The following is an 18,014-nucleotide window of genomic DNA, read 5'->3' as shown; positions in this document are numbered from 1 at the left end:
CCCACCCGCTGCCTGTGTCCTTGCCCCTCCCCCCACCCCCAGGCCCCAGCCCTGGTCATCCTGCAGGCCAGGGGCCTGATATCCGCTCAGGAGGAGGGGGCAGGATCAGGGAGCCCCGGGCAGAGAAGATGAGGTGGGTGACGGAGCCCAGGGGCCCAGTGGCGAGCCTGAGCCTCCCGCCAGAGCCCAGGGCCATGCCGAGGCCAGGACCTCCGCTATATTTAGCACGAGCGTGGAGCTGAGCGGTGGGTCAGGGGCAGCGGGAGGGGGGACGTGCTTCTCATTCTTTCCCTACTGGCCTCTGAGGACTGTCAGTACACCTGTCACAAGACAGATAAGACACACAGAGGACAGAGACCAAAGAAGGGCTGGAGGGGTGGGAGGCCGTGGGGAGGGGGGCGGCGCTAGGGGGAAACAGTGCCTTGGGGGAAGCTGACTGATGTGAAAGGGGGAGAAAGAGAAGTACAGGAGTTTGGGGCCGGCTGTGTGCAGCTGGGGAAGAGTCTGCGTGAGCAAGGGCAGGCTGTCTCTGCAGTTAGCCCTCAGTCCGCTGCCCTCCCTCCCTGTGGGTGTCACCCCCATGCTCTCCTAGGGGTGCCTGTGGGGGAACAGAGGGACCACAGCCAGGAAGACAGCTTCGCGCCCCCTCCCCTCCTATTTCTTGGGAGCTAGGCCCCCAAGAGGGTCTAGGAGCACCGAACTCATTAGCAAAGCTCTGACTGTCTCTATGCCTCAGTTTCCTCGTCTTTGATTGTGAGTGGCTGGGCTAGAAGACCCTCGAGATTGAGGTCCCCCTAAGCTCAGACCTTCTGAGTCTCGGGGTATGGCACACAAAGCCCTTACCTGGGATTCAGGATCTGGCCCTGCGGAACCATGAGGTATCTGGTGAACACCTGCTCCTCACGGGGCCCCCCCGGCCGCTTCTGCTGTAGCACAGGCCCCAGGCCCCAGGTGGGGCCTGGAAGGGCCGGAGCGTGAATGGAGAGCCAAGAGGTTAAAGGCTGGGCAGGGCTCCCGTGAGAGTGGCGACTGCGCCCTCTGGTGTTGTGAAAGGGAATTTCTTCTCCCTGGAAAGGAGTCCCCAGTTTAGGGACCTGCCTGCCTCTCCCGGACTGGGACCCTGTAGGTCAGGATTCACCTGGCAGCTCACGCGGGAAAACCGGACTAGGGTAAAGGAAGGCGAGGAGGGGGCGTGTCCAGTTTGCATCCCTTACAGGGCTACAGGACAAGAGTTTCACGGCCACTAGGGCCCTGCCTGCTTCCTAGCAGCCCGGGTAATTCTGGGAAAGCAGAAGCTTTGCCCGAAGTTCAAGCCTTGTCACACGCCAGCCGTGCAGGGGGTGGGGCGATACCCCGGTGAGGTCTGGAGAGGAGGGGGGTCCCTAAACACGGGTCAGCGCAGGACTGCTCTGCCCCTTGGCCCCGCCCACTGTGACTTCTCCCGGCTCCCGGCCCTTTCCTCATCTCTGCCCCTTCTCCTCCGAAGGATGGTCAAAGCCCAGACGCAGGCAGCCCCCACGCCGGCCACTCCGATGGCAGCTGCAGAAGACCTGCCCCTCCCCGCACCCCCAGGCCTGGAAGATCTGCCGCCACCGCCCCCCAAGGAGTCCTTCTCCAAGTTCCACCAGCAGAGGCAAGCCAGCGAGCTCCGCCGCCTGTACAGGCACATCCACCCCGAGCTCCGCAAGAATCTGGCCGAGGCTGTGGCTGAGGACCTGGCCGAGGTCCTGGACTCTGAGGAGCCCACCGAGGGTGATGTCCAGTGCATGCGCTGGATCTTCGAGAACTGGCGGCTGGATGCCATCGGGGACCGCGAGAGGCCGCCTGCCAGGGAGCCCGTGTCGGGCGGGGACGTCCAGGGTACCTCCCGCAAATTTGAGGAGGGCTCCTTTGCCAACAGCACAGACCGGGAGCCTGCAGGACCCCCGCCATCCGGAGGGGACGTTCGTGCGGCCCGCCGGCTGTTTGAGACAAAGCCGCTGGATGGGCTGACCGGCCAGGCCGAGGCGCTGGAGGCCCCGGTGAGGGAGCCCGAAGCCGGCGGGGATGTCCAGGGTACCAGGATGCTCTTTGAGACGCGGCCGCTGGACCGCCTGGGCTCCCGCCCCTCCATCCAGGAGCAGAGCCCCCTGGAGCTGCGCTCAGAGATCCAGGAGCTGAAGGGCGATGTGAAAAAGACAGTGAAGCTGTTCCAGACAGAGCCACTGTGTGCCATCCGGGACGCCGAGGGTGCCATCCACGAGGTCAAGGCTGCGTGCCGGGAGGAGATCCAAAGCAACGCGGTGAGGTCTGCCCGCTGGCTCTTCGAAACGCAGCCTCTGGACGCCATCAACAGGGACCCCAGCCGGGTGCGGGTGATCCGGGGGATCTCCCTAGAGGAGGGGGCCCGGCCGGACGTCAGCGCAACCCGCTGGATCTTTGAGACACAACCCCTGGACGCCATTCGGGAGATCTTGGTGGACGAGAAAGACTTCCAGGCGTCCCCAGACCTTATGCCTCCTGGTCCGGACGTCCAGCAACAGAAGCATTTGTTTGAGACCCGAGCATTAGACACTCTCAAGGGGGACGAGGAGTCTGGGGCACAGCTCCCACCCAAAGAGGAAGTAGTCCCTGGCGATGTCCGCTCTACCCTGTGGCTATTTGAGATGAAGCCCCTGGACACTCCTAGAGACAAGGTCCAAGTGGGTCACCTGCAGCGAGTGGGTTCCCGGGAGCAGGAAGGGCTCACGTCTGAGCATCTGTACAGTGATGGCTCCTCAGCTCTGTCCCTCTCTCAGAGTGCTCCCCAGAGGGATGGCGTGAAGGGGGACGTGAAGGCCTTCAAGAACCTTTTCGAGACCCTTCCCCTGGACAGCATTGGGCAAGGTGAGCCTTCGGCCCATAGGAACGTGAGCCGAGCCGAAGGAATGGATTCTGCTGGGCAGTCCCAGGACGTGGGGTCCCCGGTGTACGCCATGCAGGATGGCAAAGGCCACCTCCATGCCCTGACCTCTGTCAGCAGAGAGCAGATAGTTGGAGGCGACGTGCAGGGCTACAGGTGGATGTTTGAGACACGGCCCCTGGACCAGCTAGGCGGAAGCCCCAGGACCGTGGACGTGGTGCGGGGCATCACCCGGCAGGAAGTGGTGGCCGGAGATGTAGGCACGGCCCGGTGGCTCTTTGAGACCCAGCCCCTGGAGGTCATCCACCAGCGGGAACGGGAAGAACGCCAGGAAGAAGAAGGAAAGAGTCAGGCAGGTCCCCGGCCTGAGGCACTCCCAAAAGGTGATGTGCGGACCATCCGGTGGTTGTTTGAGACCTGCCCGATGAGTGAGTTGGCAGAGAAGCAGGGGTCAGAGGTCACAGACCCCACAACGGAGGCCGAGGCTCGGTCCTGCACCTGGATGTTTGCACCCCAACCCCTGGACAGGCCAGAAGGCTCCAGGGAGCGGCACCTGCAGGTCAGCCAGATGCAGGCTGGGGCCGGACAGACAGACGGGCATGTCTTTGAAACGGAGCCTCTGCAGGCCTCGGGCCGTCCCTGTGGAAGAGGGCCTGTGCGCTACTGCAGCCGCGTGGAGATCCCTTCGGGGCAAGTGTCTCGGCAGAAGGAGGTCTTCCAGGCCCTGGAGGCAGGCAAGGGGGAAGACCGGGGGCCCAGAGTACTCCCCGAGCCCATCCCTGTGGGCTCTGTGCACAAGTTCACCTGGCTCTTTGAGAACTGTCCCATGGGCTCCCTGGCGGCCGAGAGCGTCCGAGGGGGCAACCTCCAGGAGGAGCAGCCCACGGGCCCCTCGGGCAACAAGGCGCTGGAGAGGCAGGAGACTGCGGCCGAGGGCACCCTGAGGGCTCTGCACACTGTGCCTGGCATCCTGCACCATGGAGGCATCCTCATGGAGGCCCGGGGGCCAGGGGAGCTCTGCCTGGCCAGGTACGTGCTCCCAGGCCCAGGGCAGGGGGCACCCCACGTCCGGAAGGAGGAGCTGGTGTCTGGCGAGCTTCCCAGGATTGTGCGCCAGGTGCTGCGCCGGCCAGATGTGGACCAGCGGGGGCTGCTCGTTCAGGAGGACCCGGCGGGCCAGCTCCATCTGAAGCCACTGAGGCTGCCAGCTCCGGGCGGCAGCGGGGATGTCGAAGACGCGGATCCCGAGTTCCAGCAGCTGCTGGCTTGTGGCCTGGGGGCCTCAGTCGCGAGGACCGGGCTGGTGATGCAGGAGACGGAGCAGGGGCTGGTCTCGCTGACCGCCTACTCCCTGCAGCCCCGGCTGACCGGCAGGGCCCCTGAGAGGGGCAGCGTGCAGCTGCTGGCCAGCTGCATCGACAAAGGAGACCTAAGCGGCCTGCACAGTCTGCGGTGGGAACCACCAGCTGATCCAGGTTCCGTGCCCACCAGCGAGGGGGCCCAGAAGCCGCCCCCAGCTGAGAACATCATCCATGTGCCCCCTCTGGACCCCAGCATGGCGATGGGGCATCTGAGGGGCCCGGGGAAGGCGGTCCCTCTGGCTGGGGAAGGGAAGCGGGAAGATAGCCGCACCGGACACAAAGGGATGGCAGCTGCGGGCGAGTCGGAAGGAACCACAGCTAGGCCCCCGGGGCCTGGCACCCCAGACCTCCGGGCCGCCATGCAGAATCTGCGGGTGGCCACCGCCGAGGCCCAAAGCCTGCACCGGCACGTTCTGAGCAAGCACAAGCAAGCCTCCACCCCTGGAGCCACCTCCGCACCCTGTCAGGATGGTCAGCGGCAGGCATCGGCTGCGGCCACCGTGGCTGCCCAGAGCAACGCTGGGCCTAAGGCTGGAGGTGACCCCAGGATCCCAGCAGCCCCCAGAAAGGTCAGTGGGGAACAGGAAGCACTGCCCGGAGGGCTGCCGGGGGGGTGGGTGACTATTCAGGATGGCGTCTACACCGCTCACCCCGTGAGGACCTTTGACCCGTCAAAGGGTGTCCAGCCTTCCGAAAGAGAGCTCCCACAGAGGGGCGGGGACGCCGCCCCCTCGGCCCAGGCTCCAAGCCCACTCCAGGAAGGGCCAGGGCCGAGTCGGGGGCCTGGGTGGGAGGAGCCTGGGGGCTGCACACAGACGGCCTGGGGATCTCCAGAGAAGGCAATGGCAAGAGTCGGCCCAGGGGGCCTCCAAGCTGCAAAGGGTGCCTCTTCAGCCCACCGCACTCTGGCCTCTGGGCCTCGGCCTGCAGGTGCCAGCCTGTACTCCCATAATGCCTCTGTTCCTCCTCCTCCTCCTCTTCTCTCAGCTGCTGTGACAGGACCCGACTTTGCAGCCCAAGCCCGCCGCGATGAGGACTGTATCCAGCAGGACTCCGAGGCCCTGAGCGCCCCCCTTCTCCACTCCCACAGCAGCCCCGCCAGCCAGAGAAGCCCTGGGGACGCACAGACAAAGACCCCAAACCCGGAGCCCAAGATGCCCCCGAGGAAGAAACCTCAGCTGCCTCCCAAACCCGCACACCTAAGCCAGATCCCCCCTCCCCAGTGGCTGCCCAAGCCCTCAGCTCTGTCTCCCAGCTCCTCCAGAGAAGCCGGGCGAGGAGCCTACAAGCCAGGTGAGAGAGACGCAGCCGTCGGCGGGCCAGCCCACGTCCCCACCACCGCCAGCCAGGGATGCACGCCTCCGGCTTGCTGCTCCAGAGAACAGAGCCGGCCCAGCCCCCAACACGGCCCCGGCGCCTCGACTTCCAGATCCACCGAGAGCCAGGCTGCAGGCAGCAACGCCCTGAGCGCCGAGCCCCGCAAGCTCTCAGCTCTCCACGGTCACCCCACCTCACTGCTGCAGGGTCCCAGCCCCCCAGGAGAGAGGCCCGAGGCAGATTCCCAGCAAGGGGCCTCTGAGAACGCGGGGCTTCTGCAGGGAAGCCAGCAAGAGCTCCAGGGTCTCCTGAGCCAGGTGCAAGCCCTGGAGAAGGAGGCGGCGAGCAGTGTGGACGTGCGGGCGCTGAGGAGGCTCTTTGAAACCGTGCCCCAGCTGGGAGTGGCTCCTCAGGCTCGTGCTGCCCCCCGAAAGCCTGAGGCCTCAGTGGTGCAGGCCTTTGGGGAACTGACAAAGGTCGGCACGGAGGTGGCCCGGCTGAGGGAACAGACCCTGGCCAGGCTGCTGGACATTGAGGAGGCTATACACAAGGCCCTGAGCTCCATGTCTGGCCTCCAGCCTGAGACAAACACCAAGGGCCAGTCCCAAGGACCCCTGAAGGACCACGGTGCCCGCAAGATCGGTAACACGGACAGGAGGAAAGCCGGACCTAACTGCTCGGGCCAGGAGGTCAGAGGGCAGACTGCAGTCAAGAACCAAACCCAGGATGCATGGCCAAACCCAGATGCTCTGGACTCCGAGGTCCAGAGTCAGGCCGAGGTCAGAAATCACGCAGAGGCCGGGGGTCAATCAGCCCCAGTGGTTCCTTCCACCAGGGGGCCAGAGACATTGAGAGAAGACTCGGGCCTCCCTGGGGTCTTCCCTTCCAGCAGAGATTCATCTTGCTCCCCGACCTTTATCTCCATTGAGTCAGCCACAAGGAAGCTTCCAGAGGCTCCCAGCCCCAGGGGCACTCAGCTGGCACAGGATGTGGGCCAGGCCCAGCTCCACCAGAAGGGTTTCCAAGACAAGGCTGGAAAGAAGGAGGTCGCCCCGTGCTCTGGGCAGCCGGAGCCCGCCCCTGCCTCCTTAGGAAGCCCCCTGCCCGCTGGGCAGAGAAGCATTGTGGAGCTGCAGACCGGACCGGGCGGCCCCCAGTGCTATGGAGCTACAAGAACGGCTACCCAGCAGTACGAAGGGGTGGACCGGTGCAGGAACCCAGCCCTCCAGCCCTCCACCAGGGTCACGGGGGAGGCAGAGCTGCCCAGGGCCGCAGGACCCCACCTCGAGCTCCACGCTTCCCCCTTGCTCCGGCAGTTTCTGCACAGCCCAGCCAGGCTCAGCGGGGGCCTGGCAGAGGCTGGCAGGGTGCGTGCTCCCTGCGGCCACTCCCAGCCCGAAGCCCAGTGAGCCCCCGAGCCTCCACCATAGCCTCCGACCCGCACTGGGGGGCTTCCCTCCGGGGCCCCAGGACCGAGGCGGGTGCCGACCTCCTTGCACACCTGAGGCAGGACCGAGAAGAAAGGGCATCTTCGGAGACCTGTGGGAGGTTTCCGTTTCCTCAGCTCCATCAGTAGGCCCAATTCCTGCAAAGGGAAGAAAGGTTGGGAAGAGGCCCGCCAAGCGGCACGGACATGGGAGCGGCACGGGGGCCGGTCGCTGCTTCTGGAGGACGGAACATGGACAGACGCACCTGCTTCTCCCACAGGCCCGCCCGTCCGCATGAGTCTGCAGGCCTGACTCGGAGCCCCTGAGTGATCCTCCCCCCTCGGCCGTTCTTTCTTTTATTAGGAGCCAAAATGTTCTCAGCCCTCTGCTCCTTGATTCTTGGACAAGACAGGGCCAGCTGGGCAACAGGACCGGTTGCTGTTCAGGATAGGCCTGAGGGCTCCAGAAGGGCCCTGTTGCAGCCCTCTGGTCACTATCTCCCTCATTCAGCGGCTCATCCCGGCAGCCCAAAGATCACACACAAGAGGCTCAGCAATCAGCCGCGTCCGTAAAACCAAATGTACTGCCTCTCTGCCCCCACCACCCTTCACTCTGTACCCCAGACGGAAACGATACAGTCGGAATAAACGCAAGTTTTATTCTGTCGCCTGCGTGCGTCCATCTGATGGTTTGCGCGTCTGCTCCGGAGTCTGGGTTCCCGCCGTGGGGGGAAAACAGCCACGACCTCCGCATGCCCCATTTTCCTGGCAATAGCAGGGTTGGAAGGCTCTGAAAAGCCACCCCTTCTTCCACCATCTTGGCTGGGAAACAGAGGCCCCGCACACTGGCTCCCCTCCCCCCTTCCCCAGCCCATACAGACACTGCTTCCCCTCTACCTCTGATCTTTCTCGGACATCATCCTCGAGTGGAATCTGACCAGAATACTGCTCCAGAGTGGGAAAGCAGCCCGGTCAGGCCTGGGAAGGAGGGAGGGTCTCACCGCAGGAGAACTCTAGCGGCCAAGATGGCTGGGCCCTCTCCCCTGCTCAGACCAGGTGCTGTGTGCAGAGCAGGGGCTCCTGGGAAGGGGAGTGCCTGGAGATTGGCCTGGAAAACCAGAATGACTTAGTGCAGGGCCCTTTGCACTCTTTCAAAAAGTACTGAGCACCTGTTGCACTCAGGTGAGGTCTCATGGGGTCATGCTCGCAGGGAACTGACCCTGTAGAATGAGGAGACAGAGAGACCACGAATAGACAGGAAAAACCCGATCAGGAGTAAGGGCAATGCACCTGACTAGGCCACTCTCCCACTCTAGGGGAGGAGTCTTAAAATATGGTGATGTGACAATAACAGGTGATTGCCTTAGAGAACGTGGCCAAGGTAAACCTCTCTAAGGGGGAAAAACTCACCTAGGATCTAAATAACAAAGAGTCACATATGTGAAAATCCAGGGGAGGTGCACGCTAGGCAGAGGGAAGAGCACACACAAAAATCCGGAGATGGGGATCAGTTTAGCTCCTGAATTTCCTGGATACCCCTCCATCCACCTGCCTCCCCCTACATCCTGCCCCCCACAAGGTTATGTGGGAACTTGTCCACACGTTGCTTCAGTTGAGCAGGTAGGCTCCTAGCCTCCCGCCAGCCCTGGATTCAGCCCTCTACACCTGTCACAGCTCCGGTATTACCTGCTCTTCTCATATGGTGAGTTCCCCTGGGGCAGCAGAGCTCTGAACCGGAAAGAGCCAGTCCCGTGGAAGACAGTGGTGTGTGGGAGCAATTAAGATAGCAGATCTACCCACTTGGGACTAAAAGCTACATCCCTCTGGGTTCCTGGCCACATGTCCCTCTCCTCTGCCCTCTGTGCAATCTCACTTGATTACAGCAGCTTACAGCAGGACCGTTCTCATTTTTCTCATCTGAAAAGTGGGTGTGATTACGGTACCTCGTCTTGTGAAGACGAAGCAAATTATTATGTGTACAGGGCTTGGAGCTATGCCTAGCATCTTGGAACTCAAAGATGTCCATTTGTAGTGTTATTGGTAACTATTAGTTTTAATGTATCTTTCTCAGCTCCGGGTGGAGGTCTGTCTTGTTCATCTCAGTATCACTGCTGCTTATCAAAAGTGCATAGAAGGCACGCTGTAGATGTCAAACAAGTGATGCAAAGATGAATGAAATGATGAAGTGAAGTCAGTGATTCGCCCAGCTAACATTTATCGAGCCCCTACTTCGTGCCAGGTTCCATTCAGGATGCTGAGAATAGAGATGAACAAGGCAGAATTTATCCCTGACTTCATGGAACTTGGGCTTAAAGAGGGAAGACAATATATTAGAAGGAGATAATATCAGAAGAAGATAATGTCAGATATTGTGAAGGAAATAAAAACAAGGTCAGTCCACGAGAAGAGGAATGGCTGTTACTTTAGCTTGGGTGATCAAGGGCAAGCATCTCTGCGGAGATAACCTTAATGACTTTGGAGCCGGGCCCAACGACTGGAGGTGGCGGCCTAAGGGGACGGGCGGGTGGGCGGTGAGCACGCCTGCGGCAGCGGGCACCTAGGAGAGTAGCGGCCTCTCGGCGAGGCCTCGCCCGGAGCCCTGCACACCTGCCGCCACACCTGCCGCGGAGCCCGAGGCTCCGCCTCTCCTCCTGGCCGGAGTGGGCGGGGCTAGAGATGGGGCGGGACCGGAGGCCGAACGCGCGCAACCCAGAGCCCGCCCCCGGAGCGGGGCGGGGCAGGCGGAGGGGGGGGTGTCTTCCCACCCGCGGTCGCCAAGGTGATGATGACGTCACCCCGGCCGCCGGGTTCGGGGCGTTCAGGCGGCCGCCGCCGTTGCCCGGAAACGCCGGGCAGGCGCGCAGCCAGAGGCCGGCTCCTCGCGGCAGACGCTGGACGCCAGGACGCGCCGTCCCGGCCGGCCCTCGCTCGGAGCCTCCCTCCGGGATTCCTGGCGGGTGCGGGTTCCGGTCCTCACCCAAGTCGCGGCCCCACCCGGGGCCGACCTGCGGGGCAGGGCGCCTCCTCCCTTCTCGTCACTGCCCTTCGCTGCCAGCACCCTGCCTTGGGCCACCTCATTCCCCCCTTTCCCGAGCCACTGCCGTAGTCTGCCAAGTGGTCTTCCTTGCTTCCCCCTGTCTGTCCTAACAATCTGTCATCCACCCGGCAGCCAAAACTCTTGAGAGTTTACCAGATAGAGTCGCTTTCCTGTAAATACCCTCCAGTGGCTTCCCAGCTCATTCAGTCTTAAATCCAAGTCTTCTCTGCCTTTAGGACCAAAATGACTGTCTCTCTGTCTTCCTGTCCCAACTCCTTTACCCCCACTCTCCTCCTTACCCACAGCTCCCTAGTTACATGGGCCTTCTGGACCTTCACAGAATCCTTACAAAACGGATTCCTGCCTCAGGGCCTTTGCACTTGCTGCACCCTCTGCCTTGAAGTCTCTTCTTTCAGCTCTTTAGTGGCTGGGCTCCTTCTCACTCAGATCGCATTCAGATGTTTCTCCAGAAAGGCCTTCTTGATCTATCCCTCTCCTGCCCATTGCCCCTGCCCCGCCATCTAAAGAGGTCTTCCAAAAAGTTATCATGCTATTTTATGAAGACCTGTCGATATGAAATTATCTTGCTCACATATTTGCTTACTGTCAGTGTTCTCAACACTATTCCTGCATAGCAAATCACCTCAACCTTAGTGGTTTAAACAACCATTTTGTAATACTCATGAATCGGACAGAACACAGTGCGGATGGCTTGTCTCTGTACCGTGACGTATGGGGCCTCAGTTGAGAAGACTCGAAGGCTGGGGTAATTCAATAGCGAGTGCCTGGGAACATCTGAAAACTCATCCACTCGTGTCTGGCCGTTGACGCTGGCCATCGGCTGGGATGTCAGCCGGAACACATATGCACGGCCTCTCCGTGTGGCCTGGGCTTCCTCCTGGCATGGCAGTCTCGGGGTAATTGGACTTTCTACATTTCATCTCAAGGCTCCAGAGGCACGCTTCCCAACTCAACAAGGCAGAAGCTGCATCACCTTGTGTGACCCAGCTTTGCAAATCACACGAAATCAACTCTGCTACGTTTTGTTGGTTACAAATGAGTCACAAGTCTGCTTAGACTGAATGCAAGGGGTATTAGATACCGCCTTTTAATGAGGAAGAGGCAAAGTTCTAGAAGAACTTGTGGCCATTTTTGGAAGGTGCTATTTCCACATGGAGTTTTCCCCCACTGGAATGTCATCTCCATGACAAACCACTTCTCATTTATTGTTGCAACCCCTGTGCCTGCCAGAATTGTACAAAAGCACTTCGTAGCTCCCCGATCCATGTTCCAGAGTGAATACGTGAAGGTTTATCTTTCAAGGAGTCATTGGAGCCCAGATCCTCTTCCTGAAAGTGTATTTCCTGACCCAGCCCTTCATTTTGGCCTGGTCTGCTGTGGAGGAAGCCCACAGCAGTTTGCACTGGAAGATGGGAGTCAAGTACAGTTGTTTGTTTCTTTGTGTGTGGGGGGGGGGGGGCGGGTTATTGGAGATTGAGGAAGCCACATGAAGTTCTAGAAATGTTCTCCTGGAGAAGGTGTTGAAACCTCAATCTGATTTTTCTCACTGTAAACTCTGGAAATGCCCAGGTGAGGACTGCAGTTTGTCCTCTGGGCCACAGGGAGCAGGAAAGTGACCCAATGGAAATAGAGCTTTGGAGAGGTGCCTGGGGCAACAGAGAGGGGGCTGGAACACCTCCTAGGAGCGACTGCAGAGATCTGGGCCAGAGGTGACACAGAAGCCACCCACAAGCCTCTTACGGTATGCACATTTTCCCTGCTTTGTTATTGGTGAAGGACTTTCCTTCTGATCTTCCTGCAGTCCTGAGGCACGAACGGTTTCTCCTCTTTGTTTTCTTCTTTTACATGAGAATCAGCCCAGGCTTCTCCCTGCCCCACCCCCAAACATCAATCTGCTGGCTTCCCGGATCTCTCTTCTCCCGCCCTGCCATCTCCACTGTGGCTAAGACTTGGATGTCCTACTGCGGGAATAGCCAGCCCGGTGTCCTACCCAACTCCGCTGCCACCTCCAAACCCGAGTCCTCGAATCCAGCCCTGCCGTGGACTCCTCACCAGATCTCCCATAAAATTCACATTCCTTAAGGTCATTCAAGGCTCTTCGTGTACGGCTGCTACCTGTGTTTATACCCTTTCTCCATCCACTCCCCCACTGATATTCTATCCAGGCTGTGTCACACAGCCCTGGTTTGGCCAGAGGCAGCTTACCCAGTGCACACAGCAGGCAGGGGGTCTGGGGCCCAGAATAACTTTTAGGGACCCGTGAAAATGTTTTCACTTCTAAAATCAGATGGGAAACAAAGGACCGGTTTTTTTTGTTCTCTTTTGTTTATTTTTATTTTATTTTCTAATGTTCTAATGTTCTTCTTTTTGAGAGAGACAGAATGCGAGTGGGTTAGGGGCAGAGAGAGGGAGACACAGAATCCTTAGCAGGCTCCAGTCTCTGAGCTGTCAGCACAGAGCCCGATGGGGGGGGGGTGGCGGTTGGCTGGAACCCACAAACGGTGACATATGACCTGAGCCCAAGTCGGATGCTTAACCGACTGAGCCACCGAGGCGCCCCAGGGTAAAAAGGAATTTTTAAGTGGAAGAAATGATCTCAATACTTAACATCACCGGATTCGTCTTTATACCACCACGGTTGTAAAATCTATTTTTAAATACTTATTTTATGGAGGAAGACTCAGCTCTGAGGCCACCTCTTCAAGGAAGGAAAAGCCATCAAGAGTGTCCCTCTTTGACCTCTCAACCTTATGCAGTTTTGTAGCTTGGAAAACCCGAGTGTAGCCTTTTGGTTTAGTGCATCTGTCTTCCGTTGGCACCTGCAAGTCAATCGCCACCCCACCCCCGTCCTCCCCTCCTTGGTACCTGCTCCCCGCCTGTAGCGGACCTGACTCAGAGGCTCAGACTGGGAGGCCCCGGGAGTGGCGATCGGGGCTGGGCTCCGCGTCCGGGGGAGGGCGCGCGCGGGTGCCGGGCTGCCGGCCGCGGGGACGGGGGCGGGGACTCGGCCACACGCCCCTGCCAGCCCCGCCCGTCCCTGATCGGAAGAAGGAAGCTGCCTCCGCGGTTCCCTCTCTTCTTCCCCAAAAGCTCGGCGCTCCTCCTTCCGTCGCGCCCCCTTCCTCCCGCCCTCGCGCCTCCCCCGTTAGATTTCGTACGAAAAAGTGCTGCGGAGAATTCCCAGAAGGTCCCGGATGTGAAGTCACCGGCGTGAGGTCACCGAGCCCGGTTCCAGGAATCAGAAGCTTGGGGGCTGGGGCGGGAAGGAAGCGCAGAAAACCCGGGAGCGAGCGGAGCCGGGGGCGCCGTGGGCGGGGCGCCTGGCTCGGCGGGTCCCACGCCGGCCTGCAGCCGACCCCCGGGGAGGTGCCCCGGGAAAGAGTGCTTCGCTGCTCCCACGGGCGTAGGCATGCCGGCGGGACAGCAGTATCCCGGGGTGGCCAGCAAGAGCAGAAAGGCTGATACTGCTTGAGAGCAGAGCGGGTGGGGGAACAGGAGCGATACCCGCTGTTGGAGGAGGGGGCGGGGGAGGTGGGGTGTAGGTGGGGGGCGGGGCGCACGGGCACCGGTTGCGGAGCAACTCGACTAGATGAGCCGAACTTCATTTATTTTTTTATTTTTGTTTTTTTCAATATATGAAATGCATTGTCAAATGGGTCTCCAACGAGCAGGATTTTAAAGGGAGCAACCTTTAACGTAAGAATGGCACACGTAGGGGTTGACTTGTCCTGCGGACTTGCATGCAGAGATAAATTCTGAAGGCGGCTTTGGCTGCACGGCTTGCTGAGAGACCCGACGCGCCTGGGAGAGTCAGGCGTACCCGCAACCTACAAGCTTGAAGTTCCCGTTTACCAGGGCGGGGGAGCCTGGGAGGAGCCAGGCTCTCGGTGAGCCTGGGGAGGGATCAATAGCTTGAGCTGCTTGTGTGGGTCAGGAGTTCAGGGATGATAGAACTCCCAGAAGTTACTTGGAATCTGTAGCAGAGATGTTTCCAGAGGGAAACAGCTGGAGCACTTGGAGGGGGAGATTTGAGGAGGGTTTAACAAAAGGGCCCTTTAACAGGAGGGTAACAGAGTGAGGGGAAACCACCAGGACAAAGTACGACCCCTGGACGGGTGCAATGGGGACTTGACCATCCGTAGGTATGAGGGAGAAATGCGGAGGGTTGCCGGTACCTGGAGACAGAGTTCAATGGAGGGGACAGTATCCAGACGTATGTGATTTCCTCCAAGGAAGGGGATTTATTTTGGGGGTACTCGTTTGGAGGCTGCACCCTGCCAGGAGTGGAGAACTGCGGAGGAGGAGTGTAGGTAGTCCCTGGCAACGCTACACGGAAAACATACATCCTGACCTCACTCTCCTCCCTCTGAACTCATGTCTGCGTTGGCCAGTGGTCAAACCCCATGGAAAGCCAGACAGTTCATTCCCCGGGCGCAGAGCTGGGAGGAGAAGGGCGGAGAGAGGGTCTGGGGCAGCAAGTGGGAAGCACAGAACCCGGCCCTGGGGTCCGTGGTGAGCACCGCTGGGCAAGGCCATGGCTGGAGAAGGGGCTGCTTAGGGACAAAGGTTGCTGCCCCTGAACCTTCTGATATGTGGAGATTGAGAGAGAAAATAGAACAGGAAAGGACCCTCCAAAGCTACATTGATTGAGACAGGGGAACCAAGAAGGCCATGCTCCTGGCCAAGTGATACCAGTGTGTCACCAGAAAGAGGAAGGGAGAGAGTCCAGGAGCTGGGACATGCTCCCCATGGGTCAAGTAGAATGAGGGGGTATATATGTGTGGGATGTGTGTGTGTGTGTGAATAATGTACACAGACTGCTTCTAGAAAAAGACAAAAAGAAAAAGCCCTGTTAATAGTGCCTCTAGTAGAGACCCAAGGTAGGCAGAGACAATGAGGCCCAGCTTTTTATTTTCTTCCATTTTGGATATTTTTAACAAAGTACATGCATGGCTTCTATCAAAGGGAAGAAAATACAATTTTATTTTATGTTTTTAAAGAATCCCTCATGGCAGGAGAGAGATAATTTTACAGAAAGAGCAGATCCACAGTTTTCCAACAAACTGGAAGATAGTCTTGGGGTAGCCTTGGGATTTGAAGAGAACTGACCTGGCGTCTGGGAGGGTGTTATTGGAAGGATCCCCTCCCTGTCGGTCCAGCCACCACCTTTGGGAGCAGTGACCTCGGAAATGTGTTTGAACTGTGTTCTGTTTGTGCTGTCGTCCCCTCAGTTACTTGCCCTAACCCCGCTCTGCACAATCCAAGACTTCAGGAGAACTTAATCCTTCCCGTTCTAGTGTCTTTTTAATAATTGTACATGTCATGCTTTAAGTATTTTCAATCTTGTATGTTAAAAATAAACGAATAAATAAATAAATCCCCTGCCTTGGAAGGAACCACACGAGCTTGGATGTTGTCATCTTGGAACTGAGTGATGCCTCATCATTCTCTCTCTGCTGAAGCTGGGCTTGGATAAGGTAGTTCTTCCCGGCACAGCACAGAATCCTTGGGATTAGAAGCATCCCCTGCCCCCCCCAGCCCCAGTTCAGAATCAGCTCCGAGTGGATATTACTTCAGGATTGGGCACTGATTCTGAATCCCATCGCAGATCCTGAGGACAGGGACCCAGTTAAGGGTCCCAGTGGAACCAGCCCTGAAGAGCCTCAGGCCAACTTCAGGAAGCTTCTCCTAGCACTTGGAGGGGTGTCTATGGGAGGGGTGACTAGAATAGTGCCTGGCACATAGTTTGGTAAACAGCATGCATGACTGCCCCAATGGACTTTTCCACAGCTCTACCTACAAGAAGACTCCCCTGCCCATCGCTCACTACAATCTCTGTTATCTCAGAACATGGTTCCCGGTGTCGGCAGCCTCCAGTCAAGGTTGCTGCCCGGCGTGTGCCCATCTCTTCCCAGCTTCGTGCGCAGTGCCAGTAGCTTGAAATCAGCCGTGGTGGGAGAATTTACACCATGAACGTTGGCAAACACTGCAAATCATGGTTCCTCCCCACCCCCAACTGATTGTCAAACATTAACCAGCACACTACTGCCTCCGGTCTCGTCTCTGCCACTTACCAGCTCTATGACTCAGACAAGTCACATAATTACTCTGAGCTTCAGTTTGCCACAGTGTGGAGATCCCATGGTATCTACCTAAGGAATCGTCTGGAGGATTAAATGCGATTATAGTTCTGTAACGTGTTTAGCGCAATATTTGGCTTCTAGTAAAATACGCAGTACGCTTTAGTATAGTTCCAGTGTTCTATTGCTGCATAACAAACCACCCGCAAAATGTAGCGGCTTCATACACATTTATTTTGCTCATGAATCTGTAATATGGCCAGAACTTAGTAAAGATCACCCCTAACTGGAGAAGCGTAACGGCTGGGATCATCAGAAGCCACGTTCACTCAGACACCTGCCATTTAAGCTGGCTGCCAGGGCCCTTAGCTGTGGCTCTTGATCAGAACACCCATGAATGACTTCTCCACGTAATCCAGGCTTCCTCACGGACCAGACGGTGGCTGGGTTTCGAGGGTGAATGTCCCAGGAAACAGCCAGGGAGCAGCTCTATCACTTTTTCTAACTTAACCTTGGAAATCACCCAGTATCACTTCTTCCACATTGTATTCGTGAGAAGCAAGTCACTAAGGCTGGCCCATATTTAAGGGGAGAGGAATGAGATTCCTCCTTTTGATGAGAAGAGCGTGAAAGAATTTATGGGCATGTTTTTACACCATCACGACTGTTACTATTGTGGCCCTTAGGATACTCTAGTTTCTTGTAAGTGAATTATCCCACTTCTTAGCCTATGAGCTCTCTGCAGGAGGAAAGGGATCCTTTGCATTCATTAAGATCCCTCTCCCTCACTGCTCTCCAAGTGAACCTAGGGCCCTGTTTGCTGCAGAGTTCAGTAAATGTTATAGAAGTGAATTTCTTCTTACAGGAGCTGGCCCTGGACATTTGTACTTCACTGGATGACACCCTGTTGGTCCCATAGAAAACGAGGTGAGGGACTGGGCAGGGCACAGCCAGGAGGCCAGGACCACGACCCCAACAGCCTCTATTCATCCTGGGGCTGTGGGTGACCATGAGGGTAAGTTCATGGCCTAAACAAACTCCCTTACAAGCCTGCCCTGAAGATGGGTTGGCAAATCACTGTCTGGGAGTCAGATCATGGGTTCATGATATAATTTCTGTCTTGGCCTTAGATGTCCCAGTCTGTCAGATGGAAATAGGAAAAGGTCTGTGGGCTGGGCATTTGGAATAGATGATCATATTATTTATAACATTGGGCTAGAATCCAATTTCTTCTTCTGGAAATGGTTGACAAGGTTGCAAGCCTCTCTAAGAAAAAAAAAAAGCCGAGAGAAATCTCTTCCCTTGTGCTAGGGACATGAATCCCATCTCATAGTGTCTTTGAAATCCACAAAGCTGGGATCCCGGAGAGAAGTAAGTGTGTGTGTGTGTGTGTGTGTGTGTGTGTGTGTGTGTGATATTTGGGGAGGACTTTTTCAGGAAAGACCCAGGAAAGAGAGACTCAGACGAACCTCCATTTCAACGGTGGGGGCAGACAACAAGCTGGGAGGGGACGTGGAGGTGCAGACCGGCCAGCCCCAGCCCCTCAGCTGCCCTTTCCCTTATCCCTCGAGGTCCCTGTGTGCCACGTCTGGGTCAGGAGTTCTGGTCAGACCTTCCAAGACAACCCCTAAGGACATCGGGGCCTCTTACTGGGACTGCCTCCAACACAGGGAATTGGGCTGCCTGTGACCATAGAATGACCGACTCTAGGCTCATCAGGTGCCCCAGCTCAGTCACTTGTAAAAGCAGCAGAGTCGTCTGGAGAAGACTTTCCTAAAGTGGGGTTCATGAATCTCATAGCCAGCAGGGATGATATTTCAGAGGAAAAAAAAAAAAAAACTGCCTTGGGCCCATTTCCCCCAGAAGCAGACCCTGAGACAAAGATTTGAGT

The 18,014-nt window shown here is 57.9% G+C and overlaps 1 protein-coding gene across 1 annotated transcript; it reads left to right on the top strand.

The window, feature by feature from the left end:
* Window positions 1-1,487: 1,487 nt before the first annotated feature.
* XIRP1 (xin actin binding repeat containing 1) lies at window positions 1,488-6,968 on the top strand. Its single transcript, XM_047098896.1, has one exon. It carries the CDS (start codon window positions 1,488-1,490, stop codon window positions 6,966-6,968), a length of 5,481 nt encoding a protein of 1,826 aa, XP_046954852.1.
* Window positions 6,969-18,014: the final 11,046 nt, after the last annotated feature.

This window comes from Lynx rufus, unplaced genomic scaffold (genome assembly GCF_022079265.1).
Source record: "Lynx rufus isolate CCGP_SWC_20201006 ecotype Redwood Valley unplaced genomic scaffold, mLynRuf1.p SCAF_5, whole genome shotgun sequence".
Lineage (NCBI taxonomy): Eukaryota > Metazoa > Chordata > Mammalia > Carnivora > Felidae > Lynx > Lynx rufus.
The sequence above is the reverse complement of the archived record's forward strand: the minus strand, read 5'-3'. Positions and strand labels throughout refer to the sequence as shown.

Bases quoted from the DNA above. Each gene is read 5' to 3' on its own strand.
- XIRP1 (XM_047098896.1), top strand. From the start codon at position 1,488: ATGGTCAAAGCCCAGACGCAGGCAGCCCCCACGCCGGCCACTCCGATG.